Here is a 26,559-nt window from a genome sequence, read left to right on the forward strand (position 1 = left end):
GGCAACACTGCAATTTTAAGGTGTCTTTTTAGCTAAGGCATGCTCTCTACTTTGAAAGCCTCTTATGGTTGTCTTTCAAGCAGTTTGACCAACGGTCACCACTCTGCTAGCATCTAGCCGGGATACCTGGGATGGCGTTCTCTGGCTTTCTGGGACTTTCACTTTTGCGGCATTTTGTGTGACTAGCACCAGATGCATCTGTACTTACGAGTGACATTACTGCCACTGTCCTGCAACAGTGACCTTGGCTTTGTTTGAGCATACCTCAATCCCCACAAGCGGTGTCTCCAAAAGTGATCTTCTAGAAATACCACCCCTAGACTTCACTTTACCATGCATATGGATGTTACAATTTGAACGAACAGGGGCTCCGCAACCATTAGTTTGATACCACTCAAGCCTAACGCAACATCACTACAATGTTCCGAAAGAGGCTGACCTGCTGCCAACAAAACTAGCTTTGTAAAAATGAGTACAAAAGCAACCTGCGCAGCATTGCAATTTTCCTTTGGCTTTGACAGCTAGCGAATTGCTCAGGAAGAAAATGCCCGACTTGGGCACCTGGGTCAATAATGGTGCCACAACATGGACCTTGTGCTTTTCCCAAATTACCCAGAATTAGGGTTTGCCCAGCAGATGCAGCAGGCAATAATAAAGGGTCATACTGGCACGGATGCATTGTTTATCATTTTCGAGGTGTTTTTTTTATTGGCTAAACACAGTTACAAAGCCAATGCTCGATGCAAGACGCACCTTCATATATCAGAACTTCCTCAAATGTAGCTGCCGATTCTATAGCGAAAGAATCCAGTCTAATCAGATTGCGTGCACACATCAAATGGTGGTTCACATTCTGGAACACATGCGAGAACCAGAGATTATGCTGGAATGTACAATGAGTCGTACATAGATAAAGTTGACCCACAGGTGACCTATGACAGACTGTGCTCACTGCTACTGTTTCACTTTAAGCTCGTACAATAAAGAATTAGATTCACGACTTACATTTTGGCATTGCGTTGTTACTGACAATTAGCCCAAGACAACAATATTTTTCATGGTTCTGACATGGAGACTGAAACTGGCTGCAACATAGTAGCATCTGGTGGAGTTTGCCACTTTCAAGAAAGCTTTGTGTGTAGAAAAGCAGCACTAGATTATCAATGGTGCTGACCTGGCTGCCTGCTTACATGCCAATGAACACAGCAAGCTTTCATTGGTGGCATGTAAACATGCCAGCAATGAAAGGCTTTCCTTTTGGTTAGTTTTACTTGAAAGATTCATAAATGAAACTTTCAAACTTCAGTTTTGCACACAGGAACTGTGGGTCTATTCAACCTTCCTGTGAGCGAGTTGAGTGCAGAAGTTGTACTCAATTTTCATGGGTTTGAGCTCATGCACATCAGCCAACCTTTAAATTTGAAAAATACTACAGTTCAGCAAAAGGCGCTAAATATTGTATGACTACTCAAGATCCTGACTGCTTTCAACAATTCTCTGGACTTTGTTCTGTGGGTAGGCAGCCAACAGGCACTCTGCTCTGAAGCGACAGCTAGACTGGCCTGCATCACAAGAGTGGAGTGGAAGTATTTATGACGTTTTCCCACGGCTGCTGGCAATGCTGGCTCCATCCTTTTGTTCCTACGTGTTCAGATGCACCAGCATGTAGCAATGAACAGGTTAGAAAACATCTCTGTCACAGACGTCCACGCTCACACACTCCTCTTCCTTGCAGTACTTCTCAACACCTGTCGTAATTGTATCGATGAAAGACAGCAAAGACACAAACAAATGATGCACTTGGTATGTATAATGAAGTGGAAAGGAGCTCATGATCTCATTAGCCACAACAAGGCTAACAGTTGCAAGTCAATTGTTTCAAGACGGAAAGTACTGTGAATATGCTCAAATAATTTCTCTTAAAAAAAATGAAGAAAGAGAAGAAAAAGTTTCAAGGAAGACATTGTTATTCTTATTATTTTAGTGCTGGTAACAAGAAACATTTCAATTTACTGACTTTTTCTCAGCATTGCTGCTTCAGTAAGTTTTTTGTTTGTTCAGGCCCTGGCATGCTTTGAGTTCACCTGCAGTGCAGCCTGAGGGCTGTCGACTGTAACGCAGTGAAGTGCAGATGGCACATGCTGCCTTTACTCACAATGCTAGCATTTTCAGACTGCATTGCATGGAACCAATGCTATTTAGGTGGAGTTGGGGACTATGAATCATGGTATGTGGCAAGTCATAAAGAATCGGTTCACAGAGACTGAACTGTATCAGAACAACCCAGAAATTGCCATACCATATGATCGCGAGAGCCACTCGAGCGAAAGAAAATTTGTCTGCAGCTGCCAAGCTTGCATGATTGTGCACACAAATCATGCGAAAAAAATTAAGTGAGACACTGTAATGGGGCCAAAATTGTGGTTGCTGCTGTATGTAGGTGGTGGTGCTCCAGGTATGTTGAAATAAATTACCCATTAGGGCCCAGTACACTTTCAAAAGTAGAGCAACATATTTATTTCTTAAAAAAAAAAGGAAAAAGACATACTGTTTTACTTAGGCCATTTTTCTATAGAGGGCCTTGCCAGAATGACTGCACTGTAGATTTTTGTCAGCTGCAAGGATATTCTTATTGATTTAATTATCAGCAAAATTGGAGTAGTAGTGAATACAGCAGGGAATGCTGTGCACGCTTGCCTAACAATATTTTACCATCTTTAGTATTTGCTTCTGAAATCTGAATTTTATATGCAAGCTTTAGAAAACAATGCAATAATCATGAAGGTATGATAGTTCATATACCATATTTACTCAATTCTAATGCGCCCTCAATTGTAACGCACACCCATTTTTCATGACCTAAAGAAAGAAAGTCCTTTACAGTACTGTGGACCTCATTCTTTCAGAAATAAAACTTTCTCTCACTTGGAAAAAAAGATTTACTACCAATGCACTAAAGTTGTGATAAATTAAAGAAAGCTGTTTCGTGCGAGGCGAAGCATAGATTACGACAGCAAATTAGTAGACAGCTATGTGATAAGTGCGGATAATAGTTTTATGGGCCGTATAAATTTTTAAACATTCGCTTACTAACTAAATTAACAAGCATGGTGTCACGCGCATGCAAGCATGAACAAGTCTTACTCATTGACTGCAGAAACTCTCTAAATGCTGGAGTGAGGAAGTGCGGTAGCAGGAGCAAGGAAATTGACCTTTGTGCGGCCTCTTGCTTCAACGCGTACTAAGCAATGAGAACATAGCACGGTGCGCCTAGATGCGTAGGATCTTGTCTCCACTGCTTTCAAGATAGTGGCAGCGTGGCCACGCCGTACTATGTAGAAGCCGGAGGCATTGTAGAATGTCTCTCCTGTTTTTGCCAGTCCCGCACACAAGTTTCGGGAACTCAGAATGCCCGTGATGTGGCCAGATTTCCATCATCTCCGCACACGTGATCGCTTTCCTTTCAATTGCGGCATCGTGATGAACTCGGCATGTCTTTGCAGTCGGCACTTCCATGCTGATAGAGCAAACGCAAAAAACGGGAAGACGGATGGTGCACTAACTTAGGCCAAAGGAAGCATTGCCTAAGCACACGTACTACAGCACATGGAGAAAGCTACGGCAGCTAGGCTCGAAGCATTTACGAGGTGGCCATTTTGAAATGCCGATATGGTAACGCAGACTTAGAGTCGTACTCGATTCTAATGTGCACGCAACTTTTGGACCCATTTTATCGGAAAAAAAGTGTGCATTAAATTCGAGTATATACGGCACAGTGCATTTTAGTAGGGGTGCAAGAAAATGAACAAACATGTTCGTTATAAGGTATGCTGGGCTCTTGTGAATGTCAGAGTGGTTTGCTTGTCCTCAAAACACATATGATGGTATTGTACCTCTATTTCAGCATATTGTCTTTTTTTTTCTGGCTAAAAAACTTCAAATTCAGCAGCACATATGAAAGGGAACAAGGATCAAATCAAAATTGAAAGTTATTTCTTCCTCTCCCTCTTTTCCTGTTGACAAAGATGACAATCTTTTGTATTTAGTCAATAAAACAGTGAGCAATGTTTCAGTAAATTTAGGTAAATAAAAAAGAATTTATATATGGTGTATTTCATAAAGCTTTTTGATAGAAAGAGATCCTTTATGCATGACTTTGTTTCAAATAAAATGACAAAGACAATGTATATTCCTCTATAAATGAGATGAACTATAATAAATGTAGGACAAAACCCCCAATTGGAACTAGTGACTGTCTCCATCTCATGAAAAGCCAGAAAAGTCCTTGAAATCCTTGAAAGGCTCAGACAGAGGGTGCTTTGAATCAGACCAGACATTTCGGCCACTTGGATGCTCCACCATGACAAGGATCCCGGTCAAATGGCCGTATCTACTTCATTCAGTTTTTGATTTAAAAAAAGAAGGAATTCCAGTGTCGAAAACATCCTAGGGATGTAACCAAGGAGCTGAAGGCAATTCCAGTTGAAGCTTTCCAGCATTGTTACAATGATTGTAAACAACGCCTCCGCCTATGTACAGTTGCCCAAGGAAACTACTTTGAAGGGATAACAGCGATGTGTAAAAATAAAACAAATTTTGTTTTGATTCTTCTGCCACACCTTGTATACGATACGTTTGAGGACCTGCATTGGGTTTTGCTATCATAAAGACCCAGTGCATTTAATAAAGTGTGCCAAAGTAGCTTTTGACGGAACAACTAATCAAACTTTCACAATGCTCTTACAGTACAAAAAATGACACTACCTACCAAAAGTCAATGAAATCTGGCAGACGTTGTTCCCACAGTCGTGCAGTCACATGCGCGAGTACCGAAACTATGCCATTTTATACCATGTTCCAGCGTGTGATTACTCTCTGTGATCCGCTTGTTCTGCCTCAGTATTCGTGTAGAACTGAATTATACCATTAGTCATGTTTCCTTGTGCACAGTGTGCTCAATCGTCCGCTGCGCGAATGAGACAAGAGCTCGTGCATGACTCCTTCGGCGGAAGTGTGTAGCACAGAAAAGAAAGTGAGGAGGGAAAAGAAAGGAAGAAGAATGCGGGGTCTGTGACGTATGCATCAAGCGATCCTCGAGGTCCGGTATGGGGGAATGCAAGGAAGGAATTTCGCTTGCGTAGGCTAGACGGGGCGAGTGGAGAGAGCGTCTTGCTTGGCAGTGGAGCCCGCCTGCTGAAATCATGGGTTCGCGGCACTCAAGTATTTCTATCTCGGCTATTAAAGGGACACTAAAGGTTACCAGAAAGTCAAGTTAATGTGGTAGAGCAATGTTCTAGAACGTCTAAGGCGTCAATCTAATTGCAAACAGAACTTTAGTAACCGAGAAATTGAGGTAAATGCATGACACGATTTGAGACCCCCCAGCGACATTCTGGTACTAGCCCGAGGATGAAAGCACTCCTCATAATTTGTGTTACTAATACTCCACTACTCGTATTAAAAATATCATTTCATTCGATTATAAGACGGAATAAAATATTAATTGTCTGCGTCTATTCGATTCAAAGAAAAAATAACATTTTGACGTTACCCTTCAGTAGTATGGGTGGTCGAAAGGTTTAGTTTTCGCTCGACTCTGCGCCGCGCACGCTTTGGAGTTTCAGTAGTTTCGTTATCGCGTCGTGCTGTGCGGGTTCTGCTGGCTGGCGAAACTTTCGAACAAGCAGTGATAATGCTACGTCCTTGTGATGTCGTGGGAAGCCCTCGTTGCTTTCCCGCACCAGAGAGCCGGTGTCGAGGCCGCCGTCGTAGTACGCAACGACGCCAGCAGCGCGAGCCCTCAGCAGCAGGTCGCACTCGTCAGTGCTCAAATCGCTGAAGTTGAGCTCAGCATCGCGAGCCAATCTGTCGTTGACGAGCGTCGAAGTTTGCGTCATAGAATAAAGTACCAGCTTATGGTCGCGCGTTTCTCCTTCCGCTAGCCCCCATACTCCCGCTTTCGCTCTGCTGTCGGCTCTGTCTTGGCTCTGTTTCTGGCTGCGCGTTTGCGTTTTGCGCAGAAAAGCCGTAGCGCCGTCTGCGGACGCCGTTCTACTCAACGTTCTTAAGAACGTTGGTTCTACTCACCGATGGCGCAACGTCGCTATGAGACCATGATGTCAGTACTCCTCGATCGGAAGGCGGGCGATTTGAACTGCGCTAGAAGTACGCGGACGCTTCAGAACGCATTTTCTCTTAAAATAAGTCTTTCCTTGGCCCGAAACAAGCGTTTCAAGGTTTCTGGGATGGTATTCCAACCGTCCACGTTCACTTAATAGTAACCTTTAGTGTCCCTTTAATGAGCTGATCTGAAAAATTTTTGCGGCAGAATGCTCCCTAGAGGATACGTAATAATTTCCAGCGTATAACCAAAATTTGATATGGGGCCTGGTGAGGGGCCCTTAAATGGCTCTTCCAAAAATCAAGTCTACAGTTAAACCTGGATATAACGAAATTGACAAATGCTCGAAAATTCTTGTTACAAAGAGGTTGCGCTATATGCAGTTTCGGTGTGAAAAATAAAAGTGCAAAATCAACAAAGTGGAACTGGAGGTAGACTTCACCCCACACTTATTCAGCAACAAAAAGCTTATCTTGCTTTGTTGCTTGTTCGTGTGAGACGGCAATGCTCGTAAGACGTCAAGGAACACAACGCTACTCCATTGTCGTCTAGCGAGCCTGCAACACAGTGCAAAATGTCAATGGCCTGCAGAAATCTCTTCACAGAAGGCAAAGTACGTGGTAAATCGAGCTCCGAAGATTCGTCGTCGTCACTGTGATGTCGGACACTTTCCACTAGCGCCTCATTCGACAGCTCTTCGGTAGTGACGGCGCAGTTGTCCAGGGCTGCTCCATTTGCACGCAGTGAACACAAGCTTCGGCGAGATCGGGCAGGCCCTGAAGAATGTGACTGGATGCGTATGCACAGCAGCCAACTCGCAAGCACACACAATGTCAAAAACGAGAAGCGAATGACATGATGATGAAGAGAAGTGACAAAGAGACACCACTACTCACAAGACAAAGAAAGCGACAGTTCCTTTTCTTCTAATAGTGTCACCTGGTGTAAGGTTAACGAAATGAAGTGCAGACACTTCTGCAACCAAAGAGTGGCACTGCCGGCACGCAGCCGGAGCCGCCAGAAACAAGCAAGGAGCAGCAACGTTAGAACAAGCAGCAGGATGAAACTAAGGTAGGAGGAAAGAATACGGCTGTGGCGGCAAGAACCGCGCTGCCGGCTCGAAGGATGCAAGGGTTGCCTTAATGCGTGCGTAGGCACTCGCAGACCAGCGTTGTCCGTGTTCTCTCCCTGCGTCAGTGACATGGCACACTGCGGAAGCCTCGCTGTCACTGGGGCTATGTGCTTGCAAAGCGTAATGACACCGATGGCACCGCTTCGCGATCCATTGTAAGCAGGGCATGTGCGTGGCAAGCGCAATGACACTGATGACACCGCTTCGCGCTCCATCGTAAGCAGGGCATCCACACGAGGTGCATGCAACTGCTGCTTGCGCAAAAGTAACAAAATATGAGGCAAGATCACTCGGTGGTCGGCGGGGGGAATTTGTTATTTCCAGGGTGTCACTTTGTCACAAATACATGTGCTTCTACTGAGTAACAGCAGAGAACAGAAAAACTTGGAGTATCGAGGAATTCGTTTTATAGAGGTTCGTTACAGGCTGGTTTAACTGTATAATAAAGTCAGTTAGCAAATGTATTTGCATTTGATTGAAATCTGTTTTGCACCATAAATTGGATGCAAACAATAAAATCATGTTATTGGTGTCATTATGGCAATCATAAGCTCTGAACAGTGGTTGCTTTACGATAAAACCATAGAACTAGGTAGGCATGCTTATGTTTTAGTGTTCTCACACGCAGCTGCAAAAGATTCACGGAGCTATTCGGCCTCTCTACAAATTACAGAATGCACAATAGTCCTCAGTTTCATTTTGAAACTTTTTGGCAATGGTATCACGTTGCTGCAACTTGAGCCCTACTTAAGGTTCCACACAACATGCTTGCTTTGTGATCCTTTTCAAGACACTTGCATACTTCTGGGTTCCTTTAATCTAATCATTGCACCTTGGCTTATGCTCATTTGACTGTTGAATTTTGTTGATTAGCCCCTACAGCAGCCACTCACTGCTATAGCATTTGATCAGCATGATGCAGGGGCCATGCAGGGACCATGTGCCTGTACAAGCATACATTGGAAGAAGCAGCGTACAGCACCATACTTACAATGAGCAGAACCACCAAAAATGCTCTGGGTGTACTGTTAACTGGCTATCACCAGTAAATATTCAGACCACACATATGCCACACGCTATTATTCTATTTCATTGGAATGGCTGTATCTCATCCCTCAATCTCCTTTGTGAACAGCAGAGGGCACTAGAACCAACATCTTGCTGTTACAGGGCTGCACCTGAGCATGAAAGCTAAGCTAAGGGGACACATACAGTGTCGGTAGCTCGCATATGCCCGTTTTTCAAGCACTCTTGCTTATCATTTCAGCTTTCCAAAGCCCGATTTATGTAGCTGCTTTTCAAAATAGGGGCTATCTTGCGCATGCAACTATGTCAAGCATGTTAACTGCAAAGTCCACTAAACTGTTTCCATGAGATGAATTGAGATAATGGAAGATTGCATAATTAAAGCTGTTCCCTTTGTACCTGTACAGCATTTCTCAGATAAATGCCATGTGAAACCTAACCATATCTCCTATGCACAAAGTGAATGATTTGTGAATAATTTGCGTGAATCAACTCGTCACAAAGTTACCAAAGCAAGCGTACATTAGTTCAGATGGAAGCAACAAACCATAAAAGCCAGTGGTGCTGTGTTTTAGTGCTTGGATCAGAACAGATTTCTCAACTATGAAGCTTCCTTTACAAAGAACAGACAGGGTGTATTTGTAACTTTGTGCAACATTAAAGTCAATTCTCACATGCCATGAACCTATCTACACCTTTTCGCATTTCTACAGTACAGTACTCATCTGGCTAAAGGCCAACTGCAATGAAATTTCACCAACTAAATTGGTTATAAGTGAGTGTTGGTAATACATGTTGTACACCCCTTGTGCAATACTTCATACTGTGGGTGTTTAAGGCAATAACCTACAGTTGAAACTTGATTTAACAAAGTGATGACCACACTCGAATAATTTCGTTAAATCGGGAAGTTCATAAAATTAAGAAAGGAATTTTTCGGTCCTTCGAAATCTAAAATTGTAACGTAGCGACACATAAAACCTACCGCGCCATTGTATTTGCCGCTAATCCAGTCATCTGCCTCATAAACCATGAAATAACGAAAGTAACCTCCGCCGCCCCTACCGAGGCGGTGTTGAGTCGACTGTTCCGTGCATGGGTACGACGTGCAGCCACTTCAAAATAAAGCTAGGGATGTGACCATGGCGCCAAAAAGTTTAATGCGATAGCTTTAGTTTGCTTTTTCATGATAACACTCAACCCTATTGGCGGCGAGGAGTTACGGAGTCGCCATCTATCGGAAGCGCCTCGCTGGCGTAGTATGAGGGATCACGTGGCGCGCTCCTCATAGGTTTTGCTGTCAGCGCTCACTGAAAACACCACGCGCGAGCTCTCCCGGACATTTCTGTAAGTACTTTCGAAACGAGAGAAGTTTCTTACTGTCTGAATAATAATCTTGGGCAAACTGAAAGCACACAATCGTTTACAGACGCTATCTCTTTACCGAATACGTACAGTGAACGCCACTGCGCGCGGTCGCCGCGATGGAGTCTCCCGAACCGGCTTCTTGCGTGAAAGGTAGGTAAACGCTGAGAGAAAACTATGCGAAATATGTTCTTATAGTGTTTGTATAACTAAATGGAGTGTAATAGAACGGAGCCTCAATGCAGCGATCGCGCAGATTCGCAGCGACCGAGTGCGCGTCTGCATGCTTGTCCGCGCACTGTTTCGCTTTCTCCGCGCGCGCGTTTTCGCACCGTGCCATGAGCTTTAGGCCATTGTTGCGTGGGCGCTATCAGAGCTGTTCAAAAATAATTTCATTGTAGAGACTTCGACGCCTACGGGGACTGTGATGTGCCGTCGCGACGATTCAATCTTTTTTTTCTTCTAAATTCTTTGACCTTTCAATACTATTTCTCGAGTTGCGTCGCACTGCATGTTTATCGGTGCTCTCAGCGTGCAATTTCCCTCTGCTCCTTTTTTGTAATCCAGTGCATTAATTCATAACACAAACATGACCATATGCTTTTTTTTTATGTGCTTCTTACCGCTGCCTTTCGACTCTACTGAACTTGCCAGTATCTATAGCATCGACAAGTTCATACACCAAACCGTCATGACATTAGTCGGGCAGCGGACTCGGGCGAGCGTCTCAGTGCGCGTTTTCAGAACATCGCAGACCGGGCGCCGTAGCAGAAATCTTCCTCGCGTCTGTGCTTGCTGCATACCCGAGTTGCAGCCGATGACTGTTTGCCGGTTTTATGTTTCCCGAGCCAAGCTTCACGCAGCTTCTTGTCCTGCGGCTACGTGTGAATAAGGCTGACACCGGCCTCCGTTAAGTGCGTCCGGCCCTGCGGCACCGAGCAGTAGCCTACCATGTTGCGCGCCTTCAAAGGCAGCCACTACCTATTGTAATGCTTTCAAGCGTTGTAAAGGAGACACTCGAAGCGGGAAAATTTCGCCACTAAATGAGGACCGCAGCGTTCGAGGGAATTTAAACTCGTTTTCAGCTCCCTTTGGCGCGCCCGATGCAGCCGACGCGGCCGCTATGTCCACGTGATCCCTCCTAGCACGTCACGCCGATGGTGGCGCCAGCTTTTCCAGTGGTGGAGCTCGAGGCCAATAGGTACCTGTTGGGGACTAGAAATTTTTGTTAGATCGGAACTTCATAAAATCGGGTTTCGTTAGATCAAGTTTTAACTACATAGAGTAGTGAGCAAAAATATGTTTTCTATGAGAAATTCCTTACCTACACTTCTTTGCCATGTCCCCCCCCCCCCCGCTGCAGCTAGAGTGCAAAGATGGATAACATTTTGTTTATTGACAGTGAAGCTTCACCTTCCACTTTGTTCATTTTATGGTGCTCCCTGTTGCCTACATATATATTACTACTATATATATATTAAACCTTCAGCAGCATGCCAAGCCTTTCACTTGGACAACTACGAATTCTCATTAAAGTTTCTCTCACCATAGCGCACATATTTACACATACTGGTTCAGGTATACAGTTTTCTTGGGACATATCTTGGAATATGCAAGTTGTGTGCATGATGGGTAGGCGATGTTGATGAAAATGACCTAAGGCAGTGCGTGTTCAAGAGGCTATTGCTCTAGGCTAGTCGTTTCACATAACCAATGCGCAATTTTTGAGCAGTTCAGCTCAGAGCACCCAGACTGCAAGATACCTTTTTGTTCACTATTCTATATACTATTGAAGCAATCTTGGCAAGCATGCAGGGTGGGTAATTGTCTAAGCTTCAGAGGTGAGCAAATATACAAAGTTTTGAATATGAATTGAACATTACACCCTAACTATTCGTACTAAAAATTAACTATATTTGATATTTCCAAATACTGAAACTAACCAAATATTTCGCAACAACCGAATGTTGAAGTGCGCTTACTTTGCTCTGCCTGCTAAACCAAGCAGTTTAGTTATCAGAAGTGAAACAACAAAAGTTTTCGAAGCAATGCAGAAACAAAGTGGGCAGTGCAGAACATTGTAGCTTTGGAGCAAGTTATGGGGGGGGGGGGAAATACCTTGTTCGAGCCCGACAATTCTAAATCTAGGGGAGTTTAACAGAGAAGAAAGTTTACTTTTGGAACAGAAAACAATAAGATGTGAACTTTTACAGCAACTATTTACAACTAACCCCAGCAATGTGACACAGCTACAAGCCATTAAACTTCAGCGCACTCATGCTTCAGATACAGTGGACAAGGTCCTGCAAAATGACCAATGAATTCTGCAGGAACTTGCAAAGCTTGGTGAATTCATACCACCCTGCAAAGCAGGTTGATCTAAGTGCTTTGAATATTTATAGGACCAAGCAAAGCAACAAAGCATAGAAGAAAAAGGTTGGTATAGAAGCTGCAAACAGAGTCATTTGTACTTCAAAAGGCTCTCATGCATGAATAGCATCTGAATAGTCTAGAACGTGACTAGCCTCAACTTATTTATACACCAAACAGTTCTTCCACCTGAGCAGCATCTGCCTACACCAGATGCACTTATGACAAGACCAAATTATTTTTGCATATGACTATAAGCTTTGCATATAACTACGAGATAACTAGAGAAGGGGCACTGAGGGGCTTGAGTTTGTCAAGTCAATGATGTAAATATACGGCGCAGCGAACAAGTCCAAAATGGTCGATGTCGTATATTTACGGCAGCGTCTGTACACTTGAAAAAGCATGCCAATTTTCTTTTTTTTCTAATGGACATAAATATTAGCGTAAGAGCAGGAACATTTGAGGCTTGCGAAATATTCTCGTGTGCACATATTCTAAGCCTTGAACTATGTGTACAACAATGCATCAAATTTTTAATTCTTGTAAGTTATTTCATATTTTTTTATTGTTATTCATGAATAAACAATACATATAAACCAACGCGCGACAGGTGTGGTGTACGAGATCCCGCTGAAATTGAAGTTTACATCGGCCAAACAGGCCGGCGTATCAATGAGAGGCTGCGAGAACGCCACAACTCTTCGACAACTTTCGACGAAGCAAATGTGCCTAACCATAGTCTGGAAAAACAAAAAAATGAGCGGGACGCAGCTGCATTCCCGTACGTTAAAATCCTCGGTAGAGGCAAGTTTACATCGGCCAAACAGGCCGGCGTATCAATGAGAGGCTGCGAGAACGCCACAACTCTTCGACAACTTTCGACGAAGCAAATGTGCCTAACCATAGTCTGGAAAAACAAAAAATGAGCGGGACGCAGCTGCATTCCCGTACGTTAAAATCCTCGGTTAAATTAACGCAAAATATTTTTTTCTCACTTTACAGTTACCTTAGAAAAATTAAGGCACATTTCTTTTTCGTAATAGGTCCCTCAGAACTGGAATCTGCAATAACAAAAATTGACCCTGGGCGCTTGCATATGGCTAAAAAACACCCAACCCTGAAAGGGTTAACCATGACCACAAAAGCGTCTGTTGGCCTTGTGTTGTTATAAGCTAACTAGCAGCACATGCATGACTAGTGCAGACGTCAGTGCCATGGCCTCAATTCTTTGCCTTTTTTAAGATTTCCTTTTCGAGTTCCTCCAAGTTTATTAAGTGCTTACTCAAGGCTTGCATTTCTTTTCGTTAAAAGCACATGGCAACTTTCTACCTTATGTCTTTTAGCTTCACACATGTCGATTATTTCCTCAGAACTCATGGGCAATGCCTTGCTGGCTGGCACTTGGTCCTCTAAAGCTCTTTTCTGCTTCCAAGAGTGGACTGCTCTGAGGCAGGCTCTTCTGTTGCCTTTCGAAAGCTTGTGCTCTTTTCACCCCATCCTCTGCACGTACGTTGCACGAGACTGCTTCAAGCTGCTCAAAAGGTCAAGGCTGATAGGCACGTTAGTTGCAGCACCATCGTAGCACAAAAAGAAACCCTTGACATGGAGCATTCCATTAATGCTAGCTATACTCAGTGACTTTCGTCCATCTAGTCCATTTATTTACACTGTAGCCCCATTCTAGGTCAGCATTGCCGTGGGGTAGAGTAAGAAGTGCTTTTATGAGCTTAGAAAGCAGAGAATAATCCGTGCCAGTTACAATGGATTTGCATACAAGCTACTTTCAGATATACCAGACTATTATTCTCAATTAGTTAGGTCTGCCTATATTTTCAATGCAACAAGTTTTGCTTTTAAAAAGCTTGTCTCTAACAGAATTGTCTACAACAGACAAATTAATGGGCAAATTTTGTCCAGATAGTGTAAATACAATGCACTTTGCTGTGCCGATGCATTAAGCAGTGTGCTGCACGTAACTATTTCTCTTTGCTTGCGGAATTTACGAAAATACTCTCTTTCTTAAGGAACGAATACGATGGCAGCAAGCTTCTCCCGCATTGCCCCACCAGGGCAGAGTTTTCATGTGAACCACGCAGCTAGGCCTAACCAGCTTTGAAGTGAAACCGTAGCATACTGCGGTCAAAAACAAAAACCTACAATTGCAAAATGCACTCTTTTGATAACAATTTATTTCTGATTGTATCAATTCACATGGAAAAAGGAAGATATGCTGCTATTTGCTATGTCCAGACAGCGAGGCGCGTGATATGGTTGAGCTGTCTCTCATGCAGTGCAGCAACGGCAAGACACACAAGTTGAACTTGTCTTGTAACACGGCTCTCGTTTGTGCTACAGATTTGACACAGATTGTCGCTTGTCGCAAAAGATGGCTTGTACAATGGCTTGTACTAATGGCTGGGCTACAGAGAACTTTTGCAGCTGGTCAGGACATTTTGGCGCAGATCACATTATCAAAATGGCGTAATTGGCGCTTGTACAACTGTAATTTAGTGTTTCTTGCAGTCTAGTCATTCTTCTTCAACGACTTCAGTCTCCAACAACCACATATTTAGCATTTATGAAAATGCCAGAAATACAGCAGCCATTCATTCTTAGAAAACTGATGCTAAGTGTCCGTGATAGTTGGCAGTCTGCTTCCTCTCTATTCAGTAAACGTGTGGTGCCTAATTATTATAAAATAAGTAGTCTTGCTGTAAATGTATGTCTATGCATTTAACTATTTGATATTCAATGCTTATGATTCATAGCCAAAAAAGTTAACACTCGACCATCTCTAGTAATTTTTTTACTATCAGCCTTTAAGGGGGGACAGGGGGCTTCGAGACAGAAAAATCGCGGAAAAATCGCTTTTTTTTTTTTATACACACGCATGCATTATCTCAGAAATTTTCAAGCATCTTGTACCAATATTTTGGTCGCAATGGCATTTTGCATCACGTTTGCAAGTTGTATTTTAACCGACAAAAGTGCAAAAAAGGGCCTTTATCCATGACGCGTAGTTGCCATCATAAGTTTCCGATCACAGCCTCCTTGCGTCTTGTTTAAGAGAGCCACTCTTCTCATTTACTTTTTGTGCTGCCGCTACTGTGTGTCCTGAATGGCTAGGAAGAAAAAACCTGCGAGAAAGTTGTACCCATGTGTAATTCCATTCATCGACTGAGGCATGTGACTGCAAGCCCGGCATGCCATTGGTGGATTTTCACCACTGTCTGCTCAGGCGTGTGAAACTTGGCACGAAATGATGACAAATTCAGTTTGCTACAAGCCATAAATTCGGCGAACAGAAGAAGAAAAATAGGTTTTAGAAAGTGCACAGTAGCTTTGGAAGATGCCGGCAATAGTTTGCTACTCGTGCCGAGCACCGCTGGAGCCTACCTTTGCCAACTGTGAAATAGGCTTAAAAGATTAAAGTGGTTCTGGCAGCGGCCAAGGTTCACGCGGCATTCCAGCACAACTACTGCAGCAGAATGATTTGGAGAAAATGAAGAAGGCTCAAGAAAAACTGCAAGACTTTGCTTCAACACCGGCTGCCAAGCGAAAAAATTGGAGGACGCTTAAGCTTCGCCTTCAAGAGTGGAACGCGACAGCGTTCCCGTCGACCCGCCAAGGGGTGTAAGACAATGGGCTACGGCGCAGCGAGTACGCACCCCGCATCGGACGCGGTGAGCGTCGAGCAACGCAGCGTTCGGCGCGACAACGAAATGTGTGCCTGAGCAAGCGACGCACGCCTGAGCCTTAGAAACAGCTCGTTTCTAAGGCAACACCGCGTTCACTAGAGGCGCTTTTGTACAGCTTTGAAGCATCGAACTCGTGGCTCAGTGGTAACGTCTCCGTCTCTCACTCCGGAGACCCTGGTTCGATCCCCACCCAGCCCATCTTGGAAGTTGCTTTTTATTTATGAAGTGCCTGCCGTGATTTATCGCTCACGGCCAACGCCGACACCGACGACACCGGCTTTTTTGCGACACGAGCTCCTTAACGCTATCGCGTTAAAATTGGATTTTCTTGCTAACACTGATGCAGCCGTGGCTGGCTCAAATGTGATGTAGATGCACTTTGCTACCCTAAGCCGGGATTCAATAAATGCTCTGCTGTCTTGGTAATCAGCTAATGACGATTTTTTTTCTATAGCAAACGTTTCACACTGAGGCATACATACTGGGGCATGTGCTGGCAGCATACTAGCCTGTTACAACTGGTAACATGTAAGTACTTCATTATATTCTCGATTTCGAGTTGTCCGTTTTTCTAAAAACAAGCTTTTCCCTCAGCCTACCTGTTTCTGGAAACAATAAGACTGTTACCGCTGTAACTTTTTTTTGCTATATGAAGATAAATGCATTAAGCTTGAAGTGCTGCTGCTTACTAGTCAATTCTGAATCTAAATATGTAAATAGCTTTTACTGTATAGCACTGGGTAAAGTTCTTTTTTCTCATTTTTTTTCAAAACATTGTTTTTGGTTACTTTGCTTGTTTGCTCTATCGATATCTTTGGATCTAGGACAGCGAGAGCTTCTTTTTAAGCACAGATCTCAATGTACTGAGAAAGCAACGCTGGGAAGAGATTTCTTTATTTTCAGCTCCAATTTTCTTTATTTACATTTACATTTGCTCATATTATTGATGCTGTAAACACAGAACTTCAACTTCAACTTCATGACAAATAATTGTTCAATTTCAAATCTGTTTCCAGCATTGCTATCCTTATGCATTGTAGTGGCCAGCTATAGGTTGTTTGCAGCTTTCCCTATAGCAGGTAAATTTAGTTATTTTGACAAACAATAGAAGGTAATTACTAATCATCATGGCAACTACTATGCGCACGCAAAATATAGTTGGATATTTAAAATGAACACAAAACACTAAATGAGCATATGCAGTTTTATCGGATTTATCAAAATATAAGACAATTAGCTCAACAACCCATGTCCCTCGTTAAATAGCACCTAGGTAGATTATGCATGCGCCTGGTGTTTAACGGATATGACATCAAACCGAACGTGTCACCTACAAGATCTTAGTGCGCTGCGGGCAGCCTACTATACCCACAGGCAACTTTCTGTGGCAATGTAGAGAAAGCTACAGGGGCAAGCTTGTGCACATGTGTAAATGCGCCAAGTAGTCCACCTGTGTATAACCCTGCTTTTGGTTTCTTGTAGCAGATACCAAATCAGTGCAGCTTCGGTTTCACATTTTCTGAAACACGGAAGAGAAAAAAGGGAAACCAGACCAAATTTAACACTCACTGGTGCATTTCGTCTTATTTTGCTGTTGTACACAAGCTGTTTTCTCTTCTCTGCTTAACCATTTGAGGGTCGAATTATTTTATTGCAGATCTTGAATGTACAAGATGTATAAAGTCAAGAATAAATAGTAAAAAAAATAAGGAACAGGGTTTTGGTGTTGGCATCACTCAGAAATGCAAAATGTTCAATAGTATTTCAGAGTGTGGTACTCCTTGAAACACGGGTCTCCGCACAGCGCCTTATCGCAGTCTGCACACCTAAAATGCGTGTATGTTCTTCTCTTGAAGCGATGAGTTGTGTTGGCGCACATATGACATCTCTGCGTGCGGCTGCCTTGAGCAGAGGTCTGAGGCACCCTCTCGCGTAAGTGCGCTGCCGCAGAGAGCGAGAATACCTCGCAAGCGGCAGTGATAAACAAGCTAAGAGCAGTGCCAATCAAGATAGAAATCAACTTCCACCGCCCCTGCGATAGCGTGCTGACAAAGAGAAAAATTAAATTTCGCGGGCCTCTGTCGCGATCACGTGGAGGAACTGAAACCGTGAAAGTGCGTTGTCGCTGAGAGCGAGAACACCTCGCGAGCGGCAGTTATAAACATGCTAAGAGCAGCGCCAATCAAGATAGAAATCAACTTCCACTGCCTCTACAAGGGAGCGCCGAAAAAGAGAAAGATGACGTTTCGCACGCCCCCGTTGCGATCACGCGGCGAAACCGAAGCCGCAAAAGGGGTGTTGCCGCAGTCTGCGCGACACGCTGAAGCTAGAAATCAGTTCTCTTTATGTCCCCAAGAAGGTAGCACAAATTTCAAACGCTTCTTGCAAGTACCAAGAGGTGGCAGCACCTCCCAGTAAGTATGCATCGTCATTATGGCACGAAATTTCAAACGGAGGGTCGAAACTGTACCCGTACGGCAAAGAACTTGCGGGACAGAAAACCGCCGCCGTACATGTACGGCAAAAACCTTCAAAGGGTTAAACTAATGCAGATGAGAATGTGGGACTCCTTTCGGGAGCACTCTTGTTTGTGTGCACTTTGCCTCCGTAGCTTTCGCATCGTTGCCACTGAAAGTTGTCAGCAAGTATAGTGCCCCTAATCTCAGCTAGGTCATGCATCACTTCTGGCAAGCAGTAATGACAGAATTTGTTCAGTTCCCATATAAAAAGCATCTATTTTTCCAAGCTCTTTGTGATACATGCACTCTTTAAATCCAAAATTTTGCATGGAGGCTGCTTTACATCTATGCTGCCTGAAACCAAGATTTTTTTTTTAACATTGTTTGAAATTTTGTTAGTTTGCCTTTAAGGTGGGTATTTTGCAAATGGGCCTTCACAAAATTCAAGCTGGCAAAACAGCTTTCACCTTGCAAGCCTGTGCAGCTATCACCAAGAGCAGAGTAGTTTCTACATTCTGCTACAAGAATGGCGTGTGGCTGCTGCAGCCAGGTAAGGCAGTGCAACCAGGATGTTGCACGAGTTATCGGAACCAACTTTTTTTTTTACTTTTTCTTTTCTTTTTTAGAAGCGGGAGGGATGTAAGAAGGGCTTTTGCTTTCCCCCAAGCTTTCGTGCAGCTCCTGTAGGTGGAAAAAGCCCCACTGTCCTGTAGCAAATTAAAGCACACGAAAGCAGACAGCATGCACTTGCAGTCATTCATGCACCTACACCAGATGGCCTGGGCAAAGCAACATCAACGTAGCTTTTGCCTTCGTCACACTCAGTCACAGCCATGCATACACCATGCGCTCGAGTGCCATGCCACCAAGCAGGGCAAAGTGAAAAGAAGCAGGGGAAAGCCAGGGTGGCTGCAGCAAGCAATTTATTTTGCAACATGCAGAACTGAGCAACCGAGATAACACAACTACTCAAGGTCACTGAGGTTGTTACATTAGGGCACAGTACACTTTGCAGTGTGTTTGGACACTTTAAATCCTGAGAATCGCTGGCATTCTTCTCCAGCTACCAAAACAATGAGTGGTGAGGCATGAATCCAAATTTTCTTGGTCAACATGACATTAAAATACTGACAAACGACTTGAGGATTACACGTGTGACACTGCAGTGGCGACAGCAGTTGGTTCAGAATGCAGGTGGCCCTAGATTGCCAATTTAAACATGCTGCATGACAAAGCACGGTCAACAGCGCCACTGTGTGTTGAATGCCAAAGATCACTGAAGCTTCGACCTGGACATGTTGAAGAGAAACAAAGAAAAATGGGTAATGCAGTAAAGGCAGATATTAGATATACAGTAAAACCTTGTTAATACGTACTCAATAAGTAATTCCGGTTGAAATATAATTGCAATGAATCCCCTGCCCTGTCGCCACTGAACCTAATGTATTGCCTGACTGCTTAAGCTGTAGTCGCTTAAAACATGCCAAATGGTTAGTGTGTCATATTAATTTTTCGCCACATACAAGTGGAATCAGTGTAATGTTGTGCACGCAGACGATAGATAGCGAAATTGCGGCGTACGGACCTCGACCGCACTGCAGTCGCCACCAATAGTGACGTGCTTTATGCTCCCATAGCTTCTAGAGCTTCCACATCATTGTCATGGACGACGACATGCATGATGGCCCTTTCATATCCAACACGGCCAGTGCATTGAATGCCAGGAGGGTGTTTGCAGAGAAGTGGGGCTTGATGGAGAAACTGGCTCTTGGCTTTGCTGCATTTTAGGATGCTGTCATCACTGCAAGGCTGCCATGGCAGCAAGTGAAAATAAGATTTTTTTGCTGCCTGCTCGCAAATAAAGCTTGTCCGCATGCGTGTTTCAGTGAGAATTAACATTCTTAGGCCGGTATACCTAGAGCCTGTGATCTTCCATTGTCAGTTAATCAGTACATTGCTTAGTGGGTGCCTGATCCACGCTCCCTGCCACATACGTATTAGCAAAGGTTTTACCGTAGATGCGCAGATATCGGGCTGATGCACAACAAGCAAATCCTAGAGTGCTATCTCCATGAGGCACCAAATTTGATGAGCTACAAAAGACGAATGCATCATAAAAAATCAAGCCTAGCTACCTTGGAGCCTGGACAAATACTAGCCATACCAAAGTCGCAATGTATGATGGCAGAATTGAGTGCTAGAGACAGACTCAATGAATTCACAACACCAGAGCTTATGACGTGTGGTGCCACAGTCCAGAAAAGCATAAGTAAGAAGACATCAGGTCCTTTGAAAAGGTAGTTTGTCAACTTGGGAGATGCATCACTCAGGCCTGAATAAGTACCACAAATATCATCGACACACTACTAAGAACTAAGCCAAGAAATAAACTATTAATTCCATTGTGGAGTGGGCCAGAAGGTCATTATAGTACGTTTTATATTTTTCTTTCCATGACCTGTATATTTGAGTCTAAAGCTAACCAAGCTCACTCGCATAACTTGCAGCTTGGCAATGTGCGCTTCACTACATTTTACCCCTGACATTATACAGCAGGGGTTTTCTACAAGACCCGGAATGATTAATGATAAAAACTGTATCACGTGCTCAGAGCATGGAAGTATTGTGAGTTTTGCCCCTGCTCCTGGTATGTAGGCCAAGATGCTTGCACCCGGGCTTCTTTCAGCGAATGCCCGCAAGCCAACTCATCTCTCTGCTAAATGCAATGGGCAATAATGTCAACTAACAAAGTGAAGGCAACTTTCTGTCTGCACTTAAACCTTTAAATGCTCTTCCACCTATTTGCAAAACACAAAACAATGTTTGTGAGATAGTGCGAGCACCTGTCTTAATACGAACACCAAGACATGTGCAAACTAACTAGTTTGAGCTGAAGGTGCTTGCAAGTATTCTCAGCCCTGCCCTATGCAATCACAAAGAAACTGGCCAGAAATGACAGCCGACTTGGGACTGACCCTGTAGTTAGTGCGGCACACACATAGCTGGGCATATATGAATTGGGCCAAGGTATATTAAACAGGACGGCCAAAGTTCCAAAAGATGGACCTATCTGTGCCTTGACAAAGATAGGTCTGCCTTTCAAAACACTGGCCAGACTATTTGGACATGGTAAGAAGTTCCTCAATACTCTTTGTGAAAGAAGGCAGGATTCACTAGGGAAGAAAAAAAAAATAAGAAAAAGAACTGGCAGCCTCTGGCTTCAGCTGACTCCAAAAGAGGGGGCTGGCAACTGGTCAAACTCCAGAGAAGCAGGTGCGAAGAGAAAAGATGCAGAGCTTCAGGGGCGAGTGGCCAGTGGCAATGCCCAAGGGACAGAGCACGCAGCACAGGCAGACAGACGAGGAGAAAGGACGGTCCCAGAAGGGGACAAGGAGCAACAGGTGTAAAGGCTCACCGGCACAGTGCTCTCTTCCTACACGAAATGGGTGGAAACGGCAAGCATGCGCGGCTGGCAACTGGCATCAACAACCGCACACGCCTACAATAGCGTCAATATATCCACCACCTGAAAGCCAAGGAGGGGGGGGAGAGGGAGGGAGGATGGGGAAGTCGCCACCCAGTTGCTGATACTCACAGGGGATGCAGCATGCTAGAAAAACAATGGAGGGTGCTACGAGTGCAGTCACAGTAATGGCATGCAAAGCATTATGACTATCTCAGCAGCCATAATTATTTTCTGCATTATTCCAGATGGTACTGAGTTCATGTACAGACTGATATAAAATACTATGAAAGACGTGCCACAGGGAGTGGCAGTGCGTCTTTAACCAGGACATGCATCACAATGACACCACATGCCCTCAATCCCTTTGGCCTAATTAAAAGGGCAAAATCTTGCATATGCAAGGGTCAAAGAAACCAGCTATCTAATCAATAGCATTCTACAGCTGCTGGTTATGGCATTGGCACAATTAGGACACAGTAAGCATATATGGCAAATTGTCCTAACAGTTCACTTCTACTACAGCCAGCCAGGGTTCCACAAGACAGCAATTTGTAAAACACAGCAAATCCTTTGGAGTAACAAAATCAATGAACAAGTGGAGTGTTTGAGAGGAAACCGAGTGGTTTATAATTATCATGCTAATACAATAAATAACTGTACCTAACTTACTGCTGCTTTGTAAGCAAGAAGCCACCACACATGCACATAACAAACATTGCGCAAGTACTTCTTTTGGCATAGTTTCATAACTACCATATTTATTCACGCGTAACCCGCACCAAAACTTAAATAAAAGAAAATGCCTAAAAAGTGGGGGTGCGGGTTATCTGCGAATTTTTTCTTCTTGGGGGGTGTGATCTTCACGGCAATGCGCGGCGGCCTCCCCGTGTAGTCTGCCATCCCCATCACCATCGAAGCTTGTCAAGCTGATGAGGGGCCAACGAAAGGCATAGCCAAATCCACATTCATAGTCCGTTTATTCTGCCCCATGCCATTGGCCACGTTTTTTTCAGCCAGCCTTGTTGAGCCTAGTGTCAGGTGCTGTTTTATGTACTACGCCCCAGTTTACACTGTTTGCCTGCTTTGTTTTGGTGTCGTGAGCGAGACTTGGCGGCAGTCTTTCACAGCAAAAGAGAAGCAAAAGATTATAGCCACTACTGAAGAAATCGGCAACAGAGCTGCTGCGAGACAGTATGACGTCAATGAGTCGTGCATTCGTTACTGGAGGAAGAAAAAAGTCTTGAAACAACGAACCGGGACAGGCAAGCGTTTTGTAGTCCGAAGACTGGCGCATACCCCCACCTCGAGACACAGCTTGCCAAGTTCATTGAGGAGCAGAGAAGTGGCCATGCTATTTCGATTGAGATGGCGCAAATGGAAGCCCTGAAGTTAGCTCGGGAAATGAACATTCCATGCAAGTTCCATGCAAGCCATGGATGGCTTCAGTGCTTCATACGAAGACATGGATTTTCTATGCGGCGGCAAACAACCATATGCCAGCTGCTTCCCGATACCTAAGAGGAAAAATTGTTGAACTTTCAACGATATGTCATCCAGAAGGAGCACAGCTATTTGCTGTCTCAGGTGGGAAATGCTGATCAGACACCTGTGTACATTGAGATGCCGATGGACATGACCACGAAAAGAAAGGGTTCTAAATCAGTCGGCGTGCTGACCGGCGGAAATGCTAAGCTGTGCTGCACAGTCATGTTATGTGCTTTGGCTGGCGGCACGAAACTGCGCCCGTATGGCATCTTCAAACGCAAGACGCTACCTAGCACCCCACTGCCACCAGGAATCGTTGTGCGTGCGGAAGAAAATTCCTGGATGAACAGTGGCATAGTCGGTGACTAGCTTCAAGTAATCTGGGAACGAAGACCAGGTGCTTGCTGGCACGCCGGTCGATGCTCGTACTGGATTCCTTCCGAGGCCACTACACTGATGCGGTGAACGCTCGCCTCGCTGAGACCGGCACCGACCTCGTTATAATAGCTGGCGGCATAACATCCATGCTACAGCCACTCAACGTGTGCCTGAACAAGCCGTTCAAGGCACATGTAAAGCAGCTGTATGCCCAGTGGATGGCCAATGGCCTTCATTCCCTCACACCAACGGGACGCGTGCGAAGGCCCGATATTCCATTGCTGTGCCAGTATATTGTGGATGCGTCGAAAGCGATACCGGCCGACTTGGTGCATAAAAGCTTTAAAAAATGTGTCATCAGTAACAGCTTGGATGGTTCCGAGGACGACTACGTCTTTGAGAGTGATGAAGCCTCGGATGGCAGCAGTGAGAGCGGCGACGATTGAGAATAGGATAACCAGTGATGTGGTAGTGGTTGTTTGAATAAATGCTCTGAAAACGAAATGATCACTGCGTGTGCAGTTGTATCTTTCTAGTGCTCTTCTTCTTCTTCTTCTTTTCTTTTTCAGGCAAACGTGCAAGTTATACGCATTTTTTTTCTTTTTTCGTGGAGTTCAAAGTTAGAGGTGCGGGTTATGCGCGAGTAACTACGGTATTTTAGTGCCTTTAATTACTCGAATCTGATCAAACTAATGCCAAGACTATGCAAAGTACAATGCGGATATTCACAAATGCAAACAGTTTCGCTCAGCCGTATCTATTGCTTCCAGAGATATTGCAAAAAAAAAAAAAAAAAGAAGAAAAAGAAAACAGTTAACATGCTTAGCTTGCACTTAATGTGCCACTGCGTAAGTTGTCAAGTAGAAAAAATTATAGATATGTAGCAAAGGTATCACAGAAGCAGTACTGCATACTTTATGAAACACAACAGCAGGCGAAGTGGTTACTGGCCCACACTTGGCACACATCAAGCCTTGCAACCAACAAGTACGAACATTCAGAATTGTTATCTGGGCACAAATGGAAGGCTAAGAGTACAAATACTCCTACCCCTGGCCAAGCTTGGCCTATGAAACAGCAGATGACTTTGGTTGCGTCGCTGAAGTATCTTCGCAGACCTCTCAAGAGCAAAAGAAGCAGTAGGTCAAGTACTCACGCAGAGCCCACAAGTCCACTGGAGGGCAAGAGGCGACTGCTTGAACTGCTGGCCGAGCCCAGAGGGCCAAGGGGGGGACTCGAGTAGTGCAGTGAAGACGAGCCTCCTGTCGTGCTGGCCGAGGGTGGCACAGTTGGGGCAACAGACGATGGCGGCGAGGGTCCCAGTGGAGGCCCCGTTGCGGGGCCCAAAATGCTCGAGAATGAGGATGACGAGGAAGAGGACGAGGAAGATGAAGAAGACGAGGGCGAAGGCAGGGAGATGAGAGGTGCTGTACCACCAGACGACGAAGATGGCGGCGAAGACCCAGGCGGAGGGGACAAGGCACCGCCAAGTGGAGTTGACGGAGGGCCTCCTGTGCAAAGAGTAACAAGAGGGAAATGGTCAGTGCAGTTATGAAGTTTTAGGTTGTACCCATTTCGAGGACAAAACCACTATGCCCAGTCTACTTCAACGTGCATGAATTGGCCCTGTGATCTTTGATAAATGACAGGCCTTCATGTTCTAGATCTACACTTAGCTTATAAGTACTACTGCATGAGGCTTTTTCATCTCATTGAAACTTGCTGTTAATTTAGCAATGTCATGCTTAAAGGTGTACTGACACCCATGACGATACCCCATGCACAAATATATCAGTTATAACGTTGGGTCGACTTAAAATTACAGTGACAACTCGTTAAGCCCTAGCTAGCCTGAGCTGAAAAAAAGTATGTACTAAACGGTAGTACTGCTTGACTGAATTTGTCACGCTTGGATGAATTTGTTTCACTTGCCAGGAGCACCGATTACTTATGATGGCTAAATAAGTCCAGTCAATATTTCCCCAGTAATCTTCAAGAAGCATAGCGCAGTCTTCAGTCGAGGGCCGAAGCTGTGTTTAGCTCAGTCGAGTGGAACAAGAGCGAGTTGAAGATTGTTACAGAATACGAGGGCAATTGTGGTTCCCTGCTGTATGTGCAGGAGCATGTATAGCACAGCTGACTAAGGCAACAGTGTTTTCCAAATAGGCAGGTTTACTTATAACATGTTCAAAAATTAATGCAGCAAGCCCACCATGGTAACTGTTCATATTTTAAATAATATGCATGCACAGTGCTCATGGAATGAAACAAGTCAATTTAGGGCAGACTAATGCACATACTTTCATTTCCACAGTCTGCAGTTTGTGTGACATCGGCGTAAATTTAGCTCGTACATTTAAGATCAGACTCTGCATCACCTTTAGTGACCAGATCCCTAGTGACGTAACATGGTACTCTAGAGTGGTCGCATATAGAGTGGTTTGCCACGTTTCATTCCGCGAAGACTATATATGACGAGAAAGCATGCGAGATATAACTAACCATGCCATGAACTCTGGGTTGGTATGGAGGGTTTGCACTAGGCGAATTAAACACAATTACAGCAGCTCACACAAAGCTGCAATGGTGTAACTAGCTATCTTGTCCCTAGCTTCCCAGTGCAAGGAAGTGCAGCGCAACAACAAACCCTGAGAGTGTGCACCTCCAGAAATACCAGAGACCAACGGCGGTGGCCCGCCCATGTGAGATCCAGGCGTGGGCACCGAACTGCGGCCACCGTCATCTTCCTCATCACTGCTACATGCTGTCAGGTCTATGACCACCACCCGAGGTTTCTTGCTGGGCCGACCAGGTGGATCCCTCGATGCTGAGAGGAAGAGAGAGAGAGAGAGAGAAAAATTCCTAATGACACAAGGTTCATTACTCGGAAGACAAGCTAGTGCATTGTCAAACCACCCCAAAGGGAAAAGAAATGGATATTTCTACTGCCTGCTGTGTGTACACAAGCGTGGACGTGCAATCACAGTTGTTACCAACCGTGATGGTGCGAACTCAACTACAGTACCCCGTTCGTACGTTTTTCACCGGACCGAGGA

General features: G+C 44.5%; 1 protein-coding gene across 16 annotated transcripts in view; it reads right to left on the bottom strand.

The window, feature by feature from the left end:
- The window catches only part of LOC142572341 (E3 SUMO-protein ligase PIAS2-like), a 152,428-nt gene that overhangs the window by 23,612 nt on the left and 102,257 nt on the right, over positions 1–26,559 (bottom strand). For 12 of the 16 annotated variants that reach the window (XM_075681378.1, XM_075681376.1, XM_075681382.1 and 9 more), the window contains 2 exons: positions 26,151–26,330; positions 24,660–25,014 (listed from right to left, as the gene is read on the bottom strand). In XM_075681378.1, coding sequence (XP_075537493.1) covers positions 24,660–25,014; positions 26,151–26,330 — 535 coding nt within the window. Of the gene's footprint in view, positions 1–19,080; positions 21,701–24,659; positions 25,015–26,150; positions 26,331–26,559 lie in introns of those variants that run through there. The other 4 variants (XR_012826049.1, XM_075681389.1, XM_075681388.1 and 1 more) reach the window with 4 other exon arrangements.

The sequence above is a fragment of the Dermacentor variabilis genome, chromosome 2 (assembly GCF_050947875.1).
Source record: "Dermacentor variabilis isolate Ectoservices chromosome 2, ASM5094787v1, whole genome shotgun sequence".
Lineage (NCBI taxonomy): Eukaryota > Metazoa > Arthropoda > Arachnida > Ixodida > Ixodidae > Dermacentor > Dermacentor variabilis.